Source organism: Ambystoma mexicanum, chromosome 6q, assembly GCF_040938575.1.
Source record: "Ambystoma mexicanum isolate Mex_15411 chromosome 6q, UKY_AmexF1_1, whole genome shotgun sequence".
Classification (NCBI taxonomy): Eukaryota; Metazoa; Chordata; class Amphibia; order Caudata; family Ambystomatidae; genus Ambystoma; species Ambystoma mexicanum.
Window position 1 is genome coordinate 1,157,004,545 of NC_090937.1, and position 19,236 is coordinate 1,157,023,780.

General features: G+C 44.6%; 1 protein-coding gene across 2 annotated transcripts in view; it reads right to left on the reverse strand.

The window, feature by feature from the left end:
- Window positions 1-19,236, reverse strand: part of LIMCH1 (LIM and calponin homology domains 1) — a 1,245,196-nt gene that overhangs the window by 310,523 nt on the left and 915,437 nt on the right. For both annotated transcript variants that reach the window (XM_069631748.1, XM_069631749.1), the window contains one exon: window positions 17,064-17,190. In XM_069631748.1, coding sequence (XP_069487849.1) covers window positions 17,064-17,190 — 127 coding nt within the window. The remainder of the gene's footprint in view (window positions 1-17,063; window positions 17,191-19,236) is intronic.

Consider the following 19,236-nt stretch of genomic DNA (forward strand, 5'->3'; position numbering starts at 1 on the left):
CACTGTTTCACTGAGCTGGCTCCTTAGCTCCTCCATAATGGGTGAGGGGCCACTGGGTGGGCGCCTCTTGCCATTATGGATGAGCCGCCAGGCTCGGACAGGCCTATTGGGCAATGCCTGTACCAAAAATGTAAAATGCTAGTTTGGGCCAATCAAAATGGGCCACCATTTTGGCCAATGTGGACCATTTTGATGAGTTACTTAACTATGCAGTTAGTAATGTTGACCATTGTTGCTGAATATATCACAATTTACTTACATTTTAACACAAAGCACCCCTTTGGGTACTATTGAAACAGTGGGCTTCATAACTACTCTGGCGGTAGCTGTGCCGGTAAAACCGGCACGGCTGCCACTGGAGTTGCATCCGGGTCTGGCACCCGCGAATGGGCAATTACTAGGTCATGCCGAGTTAGGCGGACATGATAATTGCCCTTTCGAAGGTGCCGGTAGATCCCCATTCCCATTTGAGCCCCATATGGCTCAAATGGGAATGGGGAGCTCGGATGCACCGGTACCGTTAATAACGGTGCTGGTGCATCCGACGAGCTGAGGTCAGACCTGGCGGGGGCTGTCAAGCACCCACGAGCACAACTCTTACTATGGCGGAATGGTAGCAACGGTGCCGGTAGCTTACCAGCACCGTTGTTACTGGTCCGCCATAGTAGTAATGAGGCCCAGTCTGTGACTAAAGGAATGAATATCCATTTACAACTGTGGGCCACTTTTTCATTGTTGCCTGAGACAGTTTCATGCTTCAGCCCGCCCATGTGGGCCACCCCTGCCCATTTCTTCCAATCTAAAAAAAAAAAAGAAAAAAAAAAAAAAAAAAAAATCTTTTTTCATGCTGAGCTCTCAGGGCCCCCCTGGGATGCACCCGCGGACCCCTAGGGGGTCGCGACCCACAGTTTGAATACCACTGCTTTAGGCTGCATGGACGGGGGTGCGGGAGCGCCTCTGGTGCAGCAGGGGGAAGTGAGGAGATGGGTCTGCATGGACGGGGGTTGCACTAGGGCCCCTGGTGCAGCTGGGGGAAGAAATTGAGCAACAAAGCAAGTTGCTGGAAGAGGAATGGAATGCATGGACGGGGCACAGGTTTGGCCCCTGGTGCAGCGGTGGAGAGGAGTAAGACAGAAATGGGGCCTGCATGGACGGGGGTGCACTAGGGCCCCAGGTGCAGGTGGGAAACAGGTGGTAATGGAAGCAAGGAGCTTGAGGTTTAGTTATATGGATTGGACTGCATGGAATGGGGTGCAGGTTTGGCCCATGGTGCAGTGGCGAAGAGGAGTAATAAAGAGAAGGGCCTGCATGGACGGGTGTGCGCGTGGGCCCCCGGTACAGGGTGGGCAACGCAGGGCCATATTAGTAAGGTGAGGGAAGGTGGGGGGGCAAGGGTGAGAAGGAGGGTAATAGGTTAGAGGGAAAAGGGGGTCTAAGAGGTATGGTTTAAAGGTTAGGTGAAAGGTGCGAAATATAGGGGGACAGGTAGGAGAGGACCGGGGTTGTGTCCCTAGAAGGATACGGAGAGGGTCAGGAAGGATAGGTTACAAGGGAGGTGTTACTAGGGGTGTGGGAAAGGTTAGGAGGTTGGAACTCATTCATTTAGGAGGGGTGCAGCATCTGTAGGTAGAAGGCTGGGCTATTGAGAGGAGTAGGTGAAAAGTTTGGGATGCTGGAAGTAAGGGAGATACAAAGGGTATGTCTTTAAAGAATTTTTCAGTAGGTAGCAGGAGTGTTGCATTTAGTAGGATGTTGTTGTTTTGTAAGTGATTTTGTATTTCTTTTTTTCAGATGCTGCTAGGAGGTCGGGTTAGATGTCAAAAATCTGGTTTGTGGGATATGCTATAGTTAAGTGGGCAGGGAAAGAAGCTGAGAAAAGGGTTTTTGGCAGGCAACTGGGTTGCAGCTATAAAGATGTGGTAAGTTGGTCTGGGTTTGGAGGAGGTGCTTGGATCAGTTGTTTCCTATGTTGGCTGGGTGATTGAAAGCTATGGGCCTCCAGATGGGGTCATTATTGATGGTGGGGAAAATTATATGGAGAGGAATACGGGGGTGGCTCTTTTTAGGAAAATATAAAGGGATTTTGTTATGGGTCCAAGAAGGGTGGCCTCAAGCATCTGTAGCGGGGACTAAGTGGTTGCCGCGGAGAGTTTGAAGGGGAGCGAGAAGTGAGGGAGCGATAGAGCGTGCTAGGAAGGGGATAAACAGAGAGATGGTAGAGGTTTGTGCATCGGTGGCGGTACAGGTTTTGGACCAAAAGGAAATAGTCTTCGAGGGATTCATGATCTTTAGAGAGGATGGTTTACACTTGTCGCTTTATGGGAATAATCATTATCTGGCGGACTTGGGCTCTTGGCGGGGAGATTGGTTAAGGAGTTGGAGGTAAAGAAAACTGGTAGGGGGGTGGGGCAGAAAGAACACCTCGGTGGAGGGTTTTTTCTGGTGCCGGGAGCATGGCCCCTTTAGATGTGGGGGGAGGAAAGCACAATGGGGGAATGACACGGGAAAGGAGAAAGCGGGACGCCTGGAAAAGAGGTAAGGAGACGGTAGGGTCCAAGGGATAGTTAGGGAGGAAGTGGCTTTATTTAATTATGTAATTGTTGGGGGAAAATGAAAATGTTTAATTATTTAATTGGTCGCTTAAAATATTTTAGTCTGTAAGGCCATGGGGCCAGGTAAGCGTTAATTGTAAGCTTTGACCTGTCACATTAAAGCGACCTTTTCCACTTTTAAATGAGTCTGGGTTTTTGTGCAGTAAGCCAAAAGTGAATGTGTGGGTTAAAGGTACGTGTTTATAGATTTCAAATCAGTTATCTATGGAAATGGTTGATCAGCGATAGGTAAGTGATCAAAATCATGTTCTGGAACTGTAACCGATTTGTAAAAAACACTCCACACAGATGTCATATGTTTGAATCCATTATTTGAATTAACGATTTTGTTAAAGCTTGGGTGCTGGTCAGATAACTCAGTGATTTTAGCTCTTGTTGCTGAAGGCTGCATTTGTTTGTTCCACAATCTGTGGTTCGTTCCATTCCCAACAAAGATGGACTCAAAATGCATCATCAATACTTCACTACCACCATATTGTGTAGCACATGAAAAGATTTTTTTAAATATCATATCTTGTAGACTGAGGTCTTCTAATGTTTTGTAATGCAATAAAGGCGCCTATCCAGACACCTTTACATCGGTTTCAATTCCATGCAGGGTGTGCCTTTCACCCAACAGGAGTTGGCAGCAGTGCTTGGACTTTTGCAGTGTTGGGAAGTAGGGCTGGTTAAGGGGGGGGAGGGGCGCAACTGAACAGCACCATTGTTTGTTGTGTCAGTTGGGATTGTCTTTCCATCAAAATAAATTGTTACCATGCATTGCTTGCATATATTGGTCCAGCCAGCAGGATATCATATTCTTACAGTTGCAATATATTACTAGGCACAGCCAACAGGTCTTAATACTGACCTACCTTTTACACCTCCAGTATAACAACGTATGCTTGCAGTGGCAATATGTGTATTATTATACACAGTCAACTCAAGTGTGCACTTACAGTGGTAATATTGGCTTTATTAGACACAGGCAAGAAGACTGTTATTACACTGAGAGCACCGCATATATCCACACACCCACATGACACAGCCTTCCTAAAGTGGCAATATTAACTTTTTTGAACATAACCAACGTGAGTATGTGAATATTGTGGCATAGCTAGCGTGAAAAGGTCTTGCATTGGAATTATTGGTCATCATGCTAGCATGAGTGCGTTTGTAGAGTAGACCTACTGGAAAATATGGTGACAGGCATCACAAACGTGTTGCATAATGCTTCTGTGTACTGTTGTTGGTAATTGGACATCTATGTGATGTTTACTTGTGTTACCCTAGAAAACAGGATAAAATACACCATCTAGACCCATTATTTAAGAATCTGCCTAAATCACACTTTGCTTGCATTTGGGCTCCCTCACTATGCTCGTTGGTCGCTTATTAGTAGGAAATATTTACGCCCCTCCAGTTAAAAAAAAAGTCACCAGCCGCCACTGCTCACTCTACAGTAATTCATCAGAAGTTGCAAACATGTCTGCAAGTCAGTTTACACAGACTTCCCACATCAGTAATGGACACTAAAAAATAAATACGCCCATTCCCAGCAGCAGGATCGGTGTGGCACACGCAGCGCTCACCACTGCCCTATTTAGCATGCACACTATGTCACCTGTGTAGGCTACACGGAGGCAGTCCCCAAAATCAACACTCTTAACTGGTCACTTACTGCAAGAGAGTGAATTCTGCTGTTCAATTTACATGGGAAAATCAGTCACTTCTGTGGCTTTGGGGGTGCCACTCTGTGTCACCACTACATGCAAAGGCACAGGCACGCTTGGACTGGCCTACAGGGGAATGCCCCAACCAAAACCACAAAATGCCAGTGTGGGACAGTTTACTTGTTCAAAGTGGCCCACTTTGATGAGTTACTTCACCATGTGGCTTGTAGATTTGACCAATGTTACTGTACAAACATTCTTTATAATGTACAATTTGCATCACATTTTATCAAAAACCTCCCCTTGGCCATTACTCAAACACACTGTCACAAAAGGAATGTATTGCCATTTACAACTGTGGGCCACTTTTTCATTGGTGCTCAGGACAATTGTATGCCCCATTCCGACCCCGCCCATAGGAGGCAAAATGTATGAAGCAACAGTAATAGCTACTTCCGGCTACTAGAATATTCTGACTTGAATGTAGAACGCCGATGCAGCACACGTGGGTCCCTGGCGATCTCGGGCGGGCCGGCTAGCGTGCAGCACTCGGGGGTTCCTGGGACTGAAGTGAACTCCAGTAGCCTCTAGTTAGTGCAGAATGCTATCTGCGGAGGCATCAGGCCGCCTGCACCGAGATCTCCGTGTGCAAAGGGAAGCCTTTGTCTCGTACAGTACTGCTTTCACGTCTGAACATTTATTCAGCTGGGAAGCAGTACTTTTAGGAAATGAGAGCTTCGCCGCGCTCCCCCCTCCGCGTTTCCTCCCCTGTCAGCAGCTCACACACCCTGACTTCAGCGGATTATTAATGACCAGAATCTCGGGAGTCTGAACAGAATTGATTGTTCAAGTGAATGTTTTGCTCCGGAAAGGTTTGCACGCAGGGGTTGCGTGCAATTCTGCCCCTTAGCGGGAATACAAAGGCATTCCTGGGCCACTTGGCAACGCTAAAGAAATTTAAATAGTTTATATTGTTCGCAATGGTAATGTCGTATGCATACTCCAGCCGGCCTGCCACAAAGTACGATTTTTAGGCTAAGTTGGCGAAGAGAGTTTCTAGGTAAAACTAGTTTTGAAGCCCAAATCTCAGCTGCAGCCCATCCGCTGTTACTGGGACCACCATGGAACCCGCCTTTAAAAGGTGTCATTTTCTTAGGAACGTTATATACCCAGGTCGTGGGGTACGAGTGGGATCAACCTGTGTAAAATCACGCAAGCCACAGGCGAGTGCATTTTACATCACGTTTTACCCACTGGTGCTATGGGGACACCCAGCCACTAGTGTGTAGCACACCTTCTAGAAGACGGATGGGCACCACTGTAGTAGACACTGGTCCTCCGGGCGGGCAGGAGTACACCATCTGTACCTCAACTGATGGCTCCAATACACCACTGAGAAACTGATACCCAGCTTGTCACAAAACCGGTATTACCGCTTTTCAGTGTGGGCTATTAGGTGGCAGCGGCACCTGTAAGCCAAAACTGTTGCATTGGAGTACAGGTAGGGAGAAATGGCTTGTGAGGAGAAACCCAAAATTTGAAAGTGTTGTTTGGTTATTTGCCCACCCATGGCCATACTAATCACTATGGTCGTTCCCACCCAGTTCCTGTCCCTCCCTGCCCAAAACACTTCCTCCTGGGAACTCTTGAGCTCTCTTTAATCAAGCCTTATTATCAAACCTTGCACTCAAAGTGCAGTCTTCTAACAGTTTGTGTTTTAATTGGACCTATAAACACACTAGTGATTTAATACAAATTTCTTAACCAGGTCTGCCTTCAGACACTCTGTGTAAAAGCACTATGCATGTCCTTCACCGAAGTCCAGTTAAAAACAAGCATTGGCAAATCCAATAGTTGTGGCTTGTGTATAAGAATTGGACATTTGCCAGGCCCTGCTATTAGATGCCCAAGCAGTCACACCATTTTGCACCAGCTACCATTAATGCCCATTTAATACCAAGATACACCAAATTGGGTACTCCCTATTTTTTGTTATCGGGGGAGGGGTCAGGGGGGGAACTTGTCGATCTTGAACAAAGTAGGGAGAATATTGAAGCAAACCAAAAAACTTCAAGGTCGACTACCCCTCTCTTTTGCCCTCAGGTGGACAACAGGACAGACATGCGTAAATCTACCTATTAATTTAGTAGATGGACAAAATCTCTCAACAATTTTCTAAACCATGATACTATTCACATTTCTATTAAGACTTTGAAGACTATGCTTAAAAACACATCTAAAACATGTGATCATATTTATCATAAACTGTAACACATAAAACAAAACCGTTCTACTGAGAAAAACATACAGATGGTTTTTTTTACCTACACCATATATACAACACACATTTTGGAAAAAACATTTCTAAAAGAAATTATCTTATTCTGGGGAACAGAAAGTCTCAACCAAGTATTACCCTCATCTATTTTGTTTTTTGAGGGAGAGCGTTGTGAGGTGATCTTCATTACCACTTATTCTCACTGCATTCAATACTGTATTGTTTAATCACAGTCACAGATGATACACTGAGGAAACCAATATTTGGGCATTCCAAAAGAGATTCTGGAAACTAAGTATTAGTTTTCGTTTATGAGTCGACACATGTTTCGGCCTTTATAGGACGTACTGCACTGTCTCCAGTGCTGTCTACCTGTTGATGGTTAGGCCATCTTCAGGACAAAAAGATTTTCTATAGGAATTCAATTCTTCCCCCACTAAACAGTCTTCAATTTCACTCTGGTGCTCAAACACGCCAAATTGAAGACTTGAGCATTCTAAAGTAGAAGACTATTCTCTTGCAGTCTTACTGGTCAGGTGCCACTGGCTACCTTTAAGTGAGATTCGAAATTCGCAAAACCGCAGGAGTTCTGGGGTCGTGCGGATAGCAATAATTCCGACTTCCCACAGGCTTTACAATGTACACTTCTTCTCAGACTTCTTCCGTGCTTTCCTGCGTTTGTGGCTCCAGAGTTAGTGTTTTCGTGGCGCCACAGAAAAACTAACTCCAGAGCCACAAACGCAGGAAAGCACGGAAGATAGTTTGCAATGACACAACTCTCCTCCAAGATATATAATTGATGATAATGAACTCAAAAGAAGAACATTGAGGTGGCAGAGAACCCAATCCCCAAGAAACCAAAGCAGACCCCTGAGACGAGCGAGACTCCCAGCGCCCAGGACATCTATACTCTGCTGTTGAAGGTGGCTCATGATGTTCGTGAAGTTAAGACATCTATAGCTGAGCTCAATCTGAGAGTGTCCCAACTGGATAAAAGGAACACTGATTTGGAAAATGGCTCAATGTCCATGGGTACAGAAATTGCAGGTAGCTTCAGAGCCTATAATAATCTGAAGGAAGATCTACAAAAGGAGAAAAAGAAACGCTTGCAACTGGATTTAAAACTACAAAGTAGACATTTGAGACTGGTTGGAATTGAACAAAAGGCTGAGTCTGGCAATATGGTCTCTCCTTTGTGCTTCAGGTCTTTAAGGACTGCTTTAATTTTGATTCAGCAGTTATTAATGACATTTACTCTGTATACAGAGTTGGGAGGTCGTCAGATTCAAGGGCCAGACAAATCCTAATTGTTTTTGCGAACACAAAGACAAAGGAAAACCTACTAAAAGCTGCCAGAATGAAAGGAAACACTAACTATGAAGGAAAACCAATATTTCTTTACCGGGATTACCCTAAAGAGACTCTGTTGAGAAGGAGATTGTTTAAAGGGGTGAAGGATATGGCCAGGGAACTGAATATAAAGGTGTGGGATGTTTTTATCCACGCATCCAAGCCCTACCTCAAAACTGTGCAGTACTGACATGGAAAACATCATGATGGCCAGAGCTTCCCAGAAAATGCACAGGGAAATGCATGAAGAATAGGCTGCCACTCATTTTTGCCGATGTTATGGGCACAGAAGGACACTGCCTAAAACCACCATTGGACTACCCGCACAGTAGTCTGAAACCATTGGGAATGGCAATGCTGATTGCCAAAAGCAAACCCATAACTGTTGGGAATTCATTTTCTTAAATCCCAAAAAGGGGTGCAGTACCAGTACTCACCACTATCAAAAAGCCGGCGTTTTAAAACAACACCAGATTTTACTTTTTGTATAAAACTGAATAAATGAACCCAAAGCAGGCCAAAGAAAGACTTACTGAGAGGTGGATACAATGTAAAGTTATATTCTGAAGTGACATGTTATTGAAGGTTTATAACAAGACTGGCTGAGCTGTGGATTTCAGCAGTTTAAGTAAATTTGGACTGAAAGACACTAAAAATCTAAATGTTTAAATTGACTGAGTGACCTACGTTTGAGTGTCACATAGGCTGCAATTGTTTAAATGTCATAGTTGTAAACTTAGAATCAGCATTCTAGCTGCATATGTAAAAATGTTTAGTTTTATTTGAATGCAGAAAAACTGGGGAACAGAAATGACATGTAGCTAAAAACTGGCTTAAAGAGATTCCAATTTTGCCTGGCAACTACCCCCCATCAGGAGTGAAACTTGAGTCACAGCTGTGTTCCCAGGCCTATCTGCCTTTTGCTGGCCACACTAAGGATATGCCATCTCTCTGATAATTGAATTAAGGGGAGCCCCCACAGAATACAGGAGCTCTGAACAAAGCCCTGTCCTGACTCAGGCAAATGTTTTATTGGCGGGAGTCGTAAATGGAGCTTCCTCCTGGAAGGACAGGGGAGGAGCACTGCCTGTGAGAGCAAGCTGGCTTGGCAGAACTGGAAAAACCAGAAATTCAACCTTGTGCTGGGGGGAAACCACACCCCTTTGGAGCCAGAACATAACTCTAAAAAGATGAATAACTCATAGTACGGACTTGTGAAAATTAATTAAATGATACCATAATTCTTGTGATTTTTCTGCCCACATTTTAAGACGTGTTAGGACCCGGTGGTATGTTCAGGGGGGTTTTAGCGGAAAAGAGGATATTACTCAAAATGTGTGCATGTGAAAAATCTGACACTTCATCAACTAATGTCCATACTCCTTGCGCACATGTGTGTAAATTTGGGTTAATGTCCGAAATTGCAAAATCAGTTAAAAAGTGCAAATATTGCCATTTCTGAATGCAAGCTCCCAGGTAGAGCAGATTTGGACAGGGTATACCTCCTGTGATATGTGAAGGGTGCATGTAATTTTAAACAAATGTGTACCTGTGCAAATATGTTTTTGAGCAAATATAGATTGTGTGTAAAGTTGACAGGGGTGGGTTCTCTGTATCAAACAGACCTCATCATGATGACACTTCATTTCATTCCCCCAATCAAGTGGAAGCGGATGAAGTGGCCAATGGCAAGTGTAGAGGGATAGAGCCTAGTGATGCTGCACACACACCCATTTTCAAAACAGATAAAAGCAGACAGACAGGACAGAGAGGGACCTTCAAATCCATTTGCAGCTGGAAGCTCTGCCGGAAAATCCATACTTTACCTCCATCAATCTCTAGAGAAAGCTGTGCAGAAAGATCCAGACTTCAAATCCATCAATCTCCAGAATCCAGAGAGAGAGCAGACCCAGACCAGATCACTGTTAGCAGAACCAGAGAGAGCTGACCCAGATCACTGTGAAGTGCAGAGACCAGGGTCCAGTCTAAAACCTGACCAGATCCGTGGCGAGGCATATTTCTAAATATATTGTGAGTACATAGTAAAACTGTGCAGAACCAATCTCTTAGTTAAAATAATATAATTCAATCTATTTTAATCTAAGTAGAACTGCCTCCTAACTGTCACCTGTCATTTTCTAGTTGCAAGCTGCACTTGTCTTTTTGAACTTTAAAATTTCAAATCTGAAAAACGACCTTTATTTAATCGCTCATATCTCTGTGACCGTTTGTCCTAGAGACTTGCAGTAACTTTCATCTGGAAGCTGAGATCCTAGGCTGTCCTAGGACCCCAAAACGATATTGATAGTCTTTGTAGTTTCTCTGTAATCGCGCCCGGCGCACTCGGAAAAATCTGCCGCGATTTGACATTTTGCCGCGATTTGCACGTTTCTCCACGTGTAAAAATCTGCTGCTGCTTGCCTTCCGTTAAAGAAAAAATTTGTTTAACCTGCCAATCATTCCTGAATCATTGCTAGGGTGAGCCTGGACTAATATTAACTTGATACCACTCACCCTGAACCTCCTAGAGGGAATTAAAAGCATTTTAGCATATTTTTCACTTCATTGCCAGCACATATAAAAGCATTTTGGGCCTGTGTTTCCAACTTCTGTAGTGTAAGCTGCTGGGGTGAACTGAATTACAGTTGATTGCATTTCTGAGAACTGTGTGCTTTCCTTCCATTTCCTTGCATTGCATAAGGGGGGAGGGGATTGCCAGAGAAAAGTGATTACATTGCTTTGTTGAAATTATATTGAGTATTTTCTGTATTGCATTTCATTCAACATTACATCCATCTGAACTTAGATTAAGTATTCTCTACCACCTTATTCTTCTGTTCCTATTCACAAGTGTGCTAGTGCCAGATTCTCCGTTGTTAATCTTTATCATATCAGATTAAGTGTGCTATTCAATTATTAATTTATTCTAAAGTGTGAGATATATATCTATTGTTTAAATTATCAATTAAACCTTTTAACTTGCAAAACAGAACTACTTCTTGGCTCAGTGGGGTCAGGGGGATTCCAAGAGAGGGGTGTTATATAGGGGTAGTCATCCAGAACGCATGAACTGGACATAAAGATATATTAATAAGGGTTTCCATTCAGTATCCCAGACTAGGCATTGACTTGGCTGTAGTGTTGAATTGAATCCTCTTACAAAGGTATACCTGAAGAAAGCCAACATCATGACATTATGGCTGCCGGAAGGTGAGAAAACTACCTCTGATTCAAATGAGGCACTGCAATGGTTGGAAATTATACAAAATAACTCTCCCTCTGGGTCAAATATGATTTAATGACACCCTTTTCCTGGCTGGTTTTTAAGACTTGATTTTCTATTTTTCATTTTCATTTTTCCATACATTTTCTACTTTTTCTTATCTTTATTATTGGAAAACAAAAGGTTACAATTGCCTTAAAAATGTTTAACTGGCGGATCTTGCCGGCGCCGTTGTTTGAATCGATTCATTACAGGGCTATTTTGAAAGGCCTTTGTTAAGATTCCGGCAATGTTATGTGTCAAGCCTAGAGAAAAGGACCCTCGGCGTGAACACCGTGCTGGAATCAGCTGACTGGAGGAGCGTCCTGATAAACTTACTTTACAGCTCTCCTTGTATATGGGCCAGTGCAGGCTATAAGATAATGGGAGCGGGATCGGAGGACTTCTAATGTTCTATAGATTGACGACATGGAGGGGTGCTGAGCCTCAGTTCAGCAGATCTCCAGATACCTTGCTGCTGCTCTTGTGACATGAGCGCAAGGATTGGACATCATGCATTGTAATGAAGAGTCCAAATGGCGGAGTTAGAGAGGAAAAGTCATCCTCCGTGGAGCTTTCAGTGTTGACTTGTGTGGGTGACATGAATTTCACAACCAACCTGCTTAGGAGTGCCGTTGTTTTAGAGTTGTCACAAAAGGAAAATGTTATTGGCTACTTTTGCAATTGTTTTTCTGTTAATACATCTTTCATTTTTAAAAATAAAAAAAGCATAAACTTGAAGTTAAAAAAAGGAACACTTTAGTGCACGGGACAGATTAAATCCCGATAATTTACGACGATCTCTACCTTAGAGACAGTTTCTCAGACATAGACATACATTTACCACCCAGTCCAATTACATAGCAGAAGCAGATAAGTTGCAGCACAAACTACGGGAGAGGGGATAGCCCAAAAAGTTTGTAAGAGAAGCATGTAAGAGAGCAAACAATACATGCAGAGAATCTCTTCTCAATAGTATAGCTGGAAAAGAACAATCACATAAGATTACACGTGTTACCACATATTGTTCACATAGCAATTTTTTAAGACGTTGTATCAAGAAGAACTGGCCCATTATTCATCGAAATTCGCACACAGAGAGGAGGCCTCTTTTTGCATTCAAGAAAGGGAAGAATCTGCATCAAAGGTTCAAGGAAACATACTTGGAACCTGGGGAACAGACATTAACAGAATTATGGGGAATGCCACAAATCACACAAGCACCGTCAAGGGACTACTCGAACGAAACAGAGAGAGTTGCAGGTTGCAGGCCCATGTTGCAGAGCATAGACATATAGTTTAAAAAACTGGAAGAAAATGTCAAAGAAACATTCGATTTAAGTATATTAACAAGAGTTTCTCCTATGCCTAACATAATAGGAAGTCAGATACTTCGGTTAGAATAAACATGCAAAAACCTCCCTTGCATCAACACAGGGGACGTGGGGGACACATACAGTACAATACCTGAAAGGAGTAGGGGGCTGGCCCTGGGTGAGGTTCTTCTTCTCATCATGTATTGTGTGTATTCCACTGGGCCTAGTGTCGAGGGTGTACGTTAACAGGCGCACATCTCTGCTGCGCAATAGACCCTACTGTATTTCTGTGAAAACTTCTCATGGCCATTTGGAAGTTTGTTTTTTCTGGAAATATAAGTGCTTTGAGTGACGACACATTTTCTATAAGAAATGTAGGATGCTGCACTCATGTGGTTTATCCACATAGGTAGACAATGTGCCTGGACAATATAAATACATTTTATTTTAAAATTAATTCCATCCCTGCTTTCAACTGCGTTTACAACAAGAAAATAACCTCTCTTATCCCCCACAAATCCCACTATGCGACCTTCGCATGCCTTTATGAAAGAAACAGTTCACTCCAACCTCTTCACTTGACATAAATATAAAAGACTGGGGCTGGATTGCCTGCATAATTTAAAATGCATTTTGTGGGAAATTTTAAGTTGAGTTTGAAAGATTGGCTTTCTTTAACCACACAGACCCCCAGCCCAGCTTGTTACATTCACATGCATTACTAAGACTGCAAAGAGGCTGGCAGATTTAATGACATCACGTTACAGCAAAGGTACAAGCTTCATCCTGGATTTTCCATCAAGGTCTTCTCTAGTTGAAGCATGAAAATGGTGCTAGACCATATTTTTCTAAGGGTGTAGGGGAAGGCCCACCCAACCCCAAGACACATCCCACTTACGTGGCTAAAAAAATAAACGTTCACGTACCTACATACTTAGTTCAGCGTATCAGCCACAACCTATAGAATACACTTCACTTTGACAAATTACTGACTGCTCCAGAGTAGAGGATACGACTTTATCAATTAAGCAACTACACTAATGCAGAGGCATTTAATGTTAGTATGCTTTTGTACTGTGCCAAATTACCCCAGCAGTAGTTTCAAAGGGCCGATCCTTGTCCGTGACATATTGTCCCCACGCATGGTAAAAACAAACCAAGGTAGACTGACTAGCGGATAGCCTCTTTGTTAAGTTCCAACAAAAGTACATCAAATATGTCCAATAAAAAAACGTTTCTTCACCCCGATACCAAAAACATGTTTAATCCAATTACATGTGAAAAGCTCATGAGGTCAACAATCTATTGGATCATCTGATGATCCCATTTCCAGGCAACCCATGCGGGATCTTATGTTTGCAGAAGAAATGATGAATTCCTGATCCTAATGCTAGCCATGCTCTGAAATTGAAATGCAAAGTTCTATCAAAATGTGTAATCATGTTTACGTGAGTGACAGCAGCTGTACATTCACCCACTGAAGGCTTTCACTACACAGCCACCATACTTCAAGAGTGCAGAGCAGTGATGGGAGACACAGGGGGCACGGCCCCACTGACACAGGTCTTGCTACGGAAGGCATTTGGCCATATGTATTACAAGGAAAAATGCAACAGTTCAAAACGGAACTTTCACTACAATATCTACTCACTGCACATGGGATATCCTCACGCTTGCAGACCCTGGAGGCCTGGGGGGAAATCTTCTAGACTGCGTGTAGAAGTGAGGAGGGGAATGCCACCACACGCCTCAACCCAACCCTGCGTCCTGGAATCCAGCTCTTACTTCCCACTGCCCCTTCAAGCCTGTATAACAAACTCACCAGTCTGCCCAAAGCCCAGCTTGCCACTAGAAAGATCCTGCCTCAAAATCACCACAATCACCCCACTTTTTGGAGTCTGGCCTACAAAATTATCAATTTTGGAAGACATACAGCCACAGTACACCGGACTCTCCCAGTCAGGGCTAGTCCCGGGAATGACTGTCTCTCAAATGCAATCAGTTAATCGATTAATATTTCCAAACTCTCTGCAGACAAGATACACAACATCTCTATGGTACATATGCTTTCTTGTAATCAGTCCATGGCGAACACAAACGTCAGCAACTGGATGTGAACAGGGGCATTTAATTGTTCAACTCTCTAGCCAACAAACTGAAAAGTCTTGCAGACACCTTTTTTTCCTAGTACCTCCTTGAAATCTCGTGCGACCATGTCACAACCACCCTCAAAACATTCTTGACACCTATGCCAGTTTCCTCAGCAAAGTTTCACGCACTCCAGTGACAACAAATTCTTTCCCTACAAAAAGCAAAATGATCACCTCTTGCGCTGGGAATCCACCCTTCTCGAGCATCTCAAAAGTGTCCCCAAAGCTGAAGGAGGTACACACTCACAGCAACAATTCAAAATGGAGGTCGGCCGAATGGCAGAACTCGAAACTGATGATGAGAACCGCCAACGGATCTAAATTTGTGGACACTCAATTTTGAAGTGGGATGGAAATCAGGCAGAGACCCGTAATTCCGTTAAACAGCTGCGGCGTGCTTAAAGAAAGGTGGAACTGGTACAGAGATTGGGAGCACGAGATGGGGCAACTCTTCCCAACGCTGTTCGAGTTGCGATGGAAAGGGCAAGGCTGGATATGTTGAATATTGATTTAGGGGGGAAACTAACTGTGCAACAAAACGGATGGGAAATAATGAATGTAGTGAAAAATGGGTAAGTCTCCCTCTGTTCTGTTTTTACTGATATTTACACATGAATACAGACTGAGCTCAATCTGTTTTCTGTCAGTAGTCCTTTGTAAAAATGGATCGGCAAGTCTTTTTACTTGGTTCCCCGTGTTGTCAATCAAGCACTTAAGGCCAATTATATTGCAGGCTGGCAGCAAGGCGAGTCTAAATGCTGAAAACCAATATTCAAGGTCAGCAGCACTCACAAGAGCAGCCATTTCCTTTTATGATACAAATGAAGATGGCACCGATGCCTCCTGTATGTCTGCATGTGTGTTTTAAAAATACATTGTTATTCAAATAAATGCAGAAAACCACTGGTTGCAAATAATGTTTTTTTTTTTATGTGGATGAATGCAGGCAAGAGGCCACAAAATAAATATGGATGAATACAGACAGAAATCACAGAAAAATAAATACCAACAACTTGGAGCCTTAAAAATGAGTAAGTATTTATGAGGAGTTTGTGGCGGGATACAGAGACGGTGTGGACACAGTTGCTGCCCCACAGGATGGAGGATGGGAAGGAAGGCAAATACGGAGGCACGAATTGACAGGGCCAGAAAATAAATGAACAGAGAGATGTCAGGCTTTCCCAGGAAAAGGCGGTTTAGAATAGTGGTTCATTACACACGCTTTGAATGGCCAGCTTAATTCAGACGGGATGAGGTACACCTTCCCTTTTTGGGCACAGACATTTATGCAATGAACCTGAAAAAGAATGCATCGTTTTGGATGGTTTTATAATAGGTATTAGTAGCCTATAGGACGACAGCAGGACACCATCTGGGGAGGGACCTGCTGAGTGCCGGTTTTGGACAATAAAGACCAAGAGAAAAGGTTACGTGGAAATTGTTATGGCAACTTAGATTAGGGACAAAGGGCAGCTGGTCCTGGTGTGGGTAGATACACCTGAGAACAAAAGGAGAAAAAGAAGGAGCACATAGGATATAAAGAGAGAGGGGATCAAGGGGCAGATAGAGGGGACAAAGTTGGGAAAAACCAGCGGGGAAAAACGGGGGAACACAATTAAAGGCGATGGAAAGTTCGATATGAGAATGGTGAAGAAAGGGGAGAATGAGAAGTTTAACTGAGAATTTAAGTTACTAACATAGAGCATTGCACTGTTCGCACCTTCATTCATATGCAGACGTTTTCAGGTAATTGAAATCGTTATGTGGGTTAGTCCTTACATGCCAGGGGAGTGACTGGAAGGGTAGAGAGGGGACAGACGAGGACTCATTCTCACAGCAGGCAAGTGGGTGCTTTCAGATTTAAATGAGTGTTACTGCTTACAACATTGAAGCTGCATTCGAATGCCCAAAGAAATTAGATGCCCCCCACACAAATACGTTTGCTACTCATTGGTCGAAGTGTGCCAGAGTGTTTGGGAGCAGTGCTCCTCAACATTTTTAAAATTAAGTTTTACAGTTCCTGCACTTTTATTTTAAAAAGAATCCGTTCCAGAATGGTTTATTTTTTTCAAATAAAAGTAGAGGAAGAAGTTGAGACTTGCACTTCAGTGCAATGCACTGAACACTCCCATAAACAGCAGATGTGTTTGGGGGCTGGGAGTGCGCGTGGCGAGGGGGCTTGTGGGGAGTGGGGCAGACCAGCATGGAACATAGTGCCAGCCACTACGTCTTTTCATACACTTGACCACTGTTGCTACTCCCCCACGGTCTCTGAAGTTGGCTCCTCTACCAACATTTGAAGGGTTAGGCTGCCTCCCCAAACCCCATCTACCTCCGAAATTGAGGTTTCGTTGCACCCCTGGAGAGCGAGTGATTCAAGTGTTGCAGTGGGCCGGTTGGCTAAATGGGTATCGGGCGCCATGTTGGATAGCTGCTTACTCACGTCCTGCCACTGGTCGTCCTCCTCCTTCAGCAGGTTGTTGACGTTCTGAAGCTGCTCCTGGTGGAGCCTGCTGTGGGGCTGCGTCACGGCCGCCTCCTCACACCGCACGTCACACATGCTCATGCTCCTAGAAAGGAACGGGCGCACAGTTAGCGATACTCGAAGACACGTAGAGTAGAAATGCCCAGTCAAGGCCAGCCTGCGGTGTGAAGCAAAACAAAGTATTGAACAAGACGTGGCTGTGTCACACGAACAACGACCACGACGCATGCACCAAAAGGCTCAAGCCGTATAGCGAACTGCACCTCTCAAACTGCATTGATTTATTCAGAAAACGACAATGTGGCGAGGTGCATTTGCTAGGCAATGTGAAACAGGGCAATTAACCAGGCTTTCGAAGATCTGTCTGGAAACGCACCCATGGCACTTTTTGGCCCTGTCAATTAACATTAGCGCTGATCCCCGGGAATGCATTCACTGCCGCAAGCGCCGCTGGAGAGTTGGAGCAGTGCAGGACCAGCGCTTTGGCAGACAGACATTTCCGACAAAAGCTGCCTGGACCTGTGTGCAGCGAGCAAATGTCCAGAGGTGATCTGATGGAAGCATTGCTACAAGCCTTGGGGCAGTACAGACACAAAAGCACTAGGGTGAAAGGCCCGGTGCCCCTGCTTAAAAAGCAGAGCCAGTAGAAGTGTCGCTATACAACTGATGGGCGATATAGACAGGTAAGAACAGGGGTGAAATGTTAGTGTATATGTTGTCATTGAAGTAACACTATGGAAATGCGAAACAGACAGGAAAGCACGGGGGTGGGTTGTGGGGTCACTGTTGAAAGAGGTGGGCTGATGGGAGCTGGAAGCAAGAGCGTGGCTGTAGTCCACATGAGAGGGTGATTCATGTGAATCATTAGATGGACTGATGGTCTCATGTTAGCACAGAGACCTAACAGGTGAGGGCATGGAAGCCTTACAGTCGAGGTCAAGGAGGACTTACAGGCGAGGTCAAGGAGACCTAGCAGGCGAGGTCAAGGAGACCTTACAGGCGAGGACAAGGAGACCTAGCAGGCGAGGACAAGGAGACCTAGCAGGCGAGGACAAGGAGACCTAGCAGGCGAGGACAAGGAGACCTAGCAGGCGAGGACAAGGAGACCTAGCAGGCGAGGACTAGGAGACCTAGCAGGAGAGGACAAGGAGACCTTACAGGCGAGGCCATGGAGGCCTTACAGGCGAGGCCAAGGAGGCCTTACAGGCGAGGCCAAGGAGGCCTTACAGGCGAGGCCAAGGAGGCCTAACAAACTACTGAGGTAGAAAGGAAAGAAAGCAAGGCACTATCTGCAGGCAGTGCTTACTTTGTGGGGGTGTTTGCCACGGCTCAGCCCTGGTACTTATTTTTGAGCCCCCACACTTATCGTCATGTCAATGAGCAGATGCAAGCTGCAGTTTAACCCCAAATATGTCTAAACTAGGGGGGGGGGGCAACTTTGGGTGGTGGCAGCAGTGGTGGGGAACTGCCCTCTGACAGTGTGACGTTGTGTTGGGAAATATGTGGGCCTTATTTCTTTTCAAATTAAGCTCTGTCTGGAGGCTACATGCTTCTGGACAGCTGGGGACTCAGGAGAAGATTCAGGGGCGTAAAGCACCCCAGAGATAAATTGAGAAGTGAAAACATGGATGGAGGAAGTGCAATGGGTCTTCAGGCATAGTAGTCGGATGCTGCCACATCATCTTCAACTCGGAGAATGTCATTAATGGCAGGTTTGCAAGACCCGCACTCATCTTTCAAATGCAATTTATGTGCACACCTTCTTGGGATCTGCTTAGCAGGACAGATAGGCCAAGTCTCACACGCTGACACTGAAGTGGCAGAGTGAGTGGCAAGCCCGGGTGCCACCCCTCCAACTCCAACCTAATTGGCAAACATGATGTGAATCTGCATTCAGTGCGACTACCCATGGCCCAAAGCCTTCAGGAACACAAAATGTGTCAGTAACCTGGGAATAAAGGTGGACAGTGTCGCCATCAAGGAACCCTAATAAGCCCCACGGGGTAGTCCACTGCCACGCTTGCCTGGTGCTCATGTTCTAATTCAGACATGCGAAAACAAAGAAGGTTAGGCATTCAACAGTAGCAGAAATATTGGCCTGTGGTGGAAAGCTAAGCAACCGTATCCATCA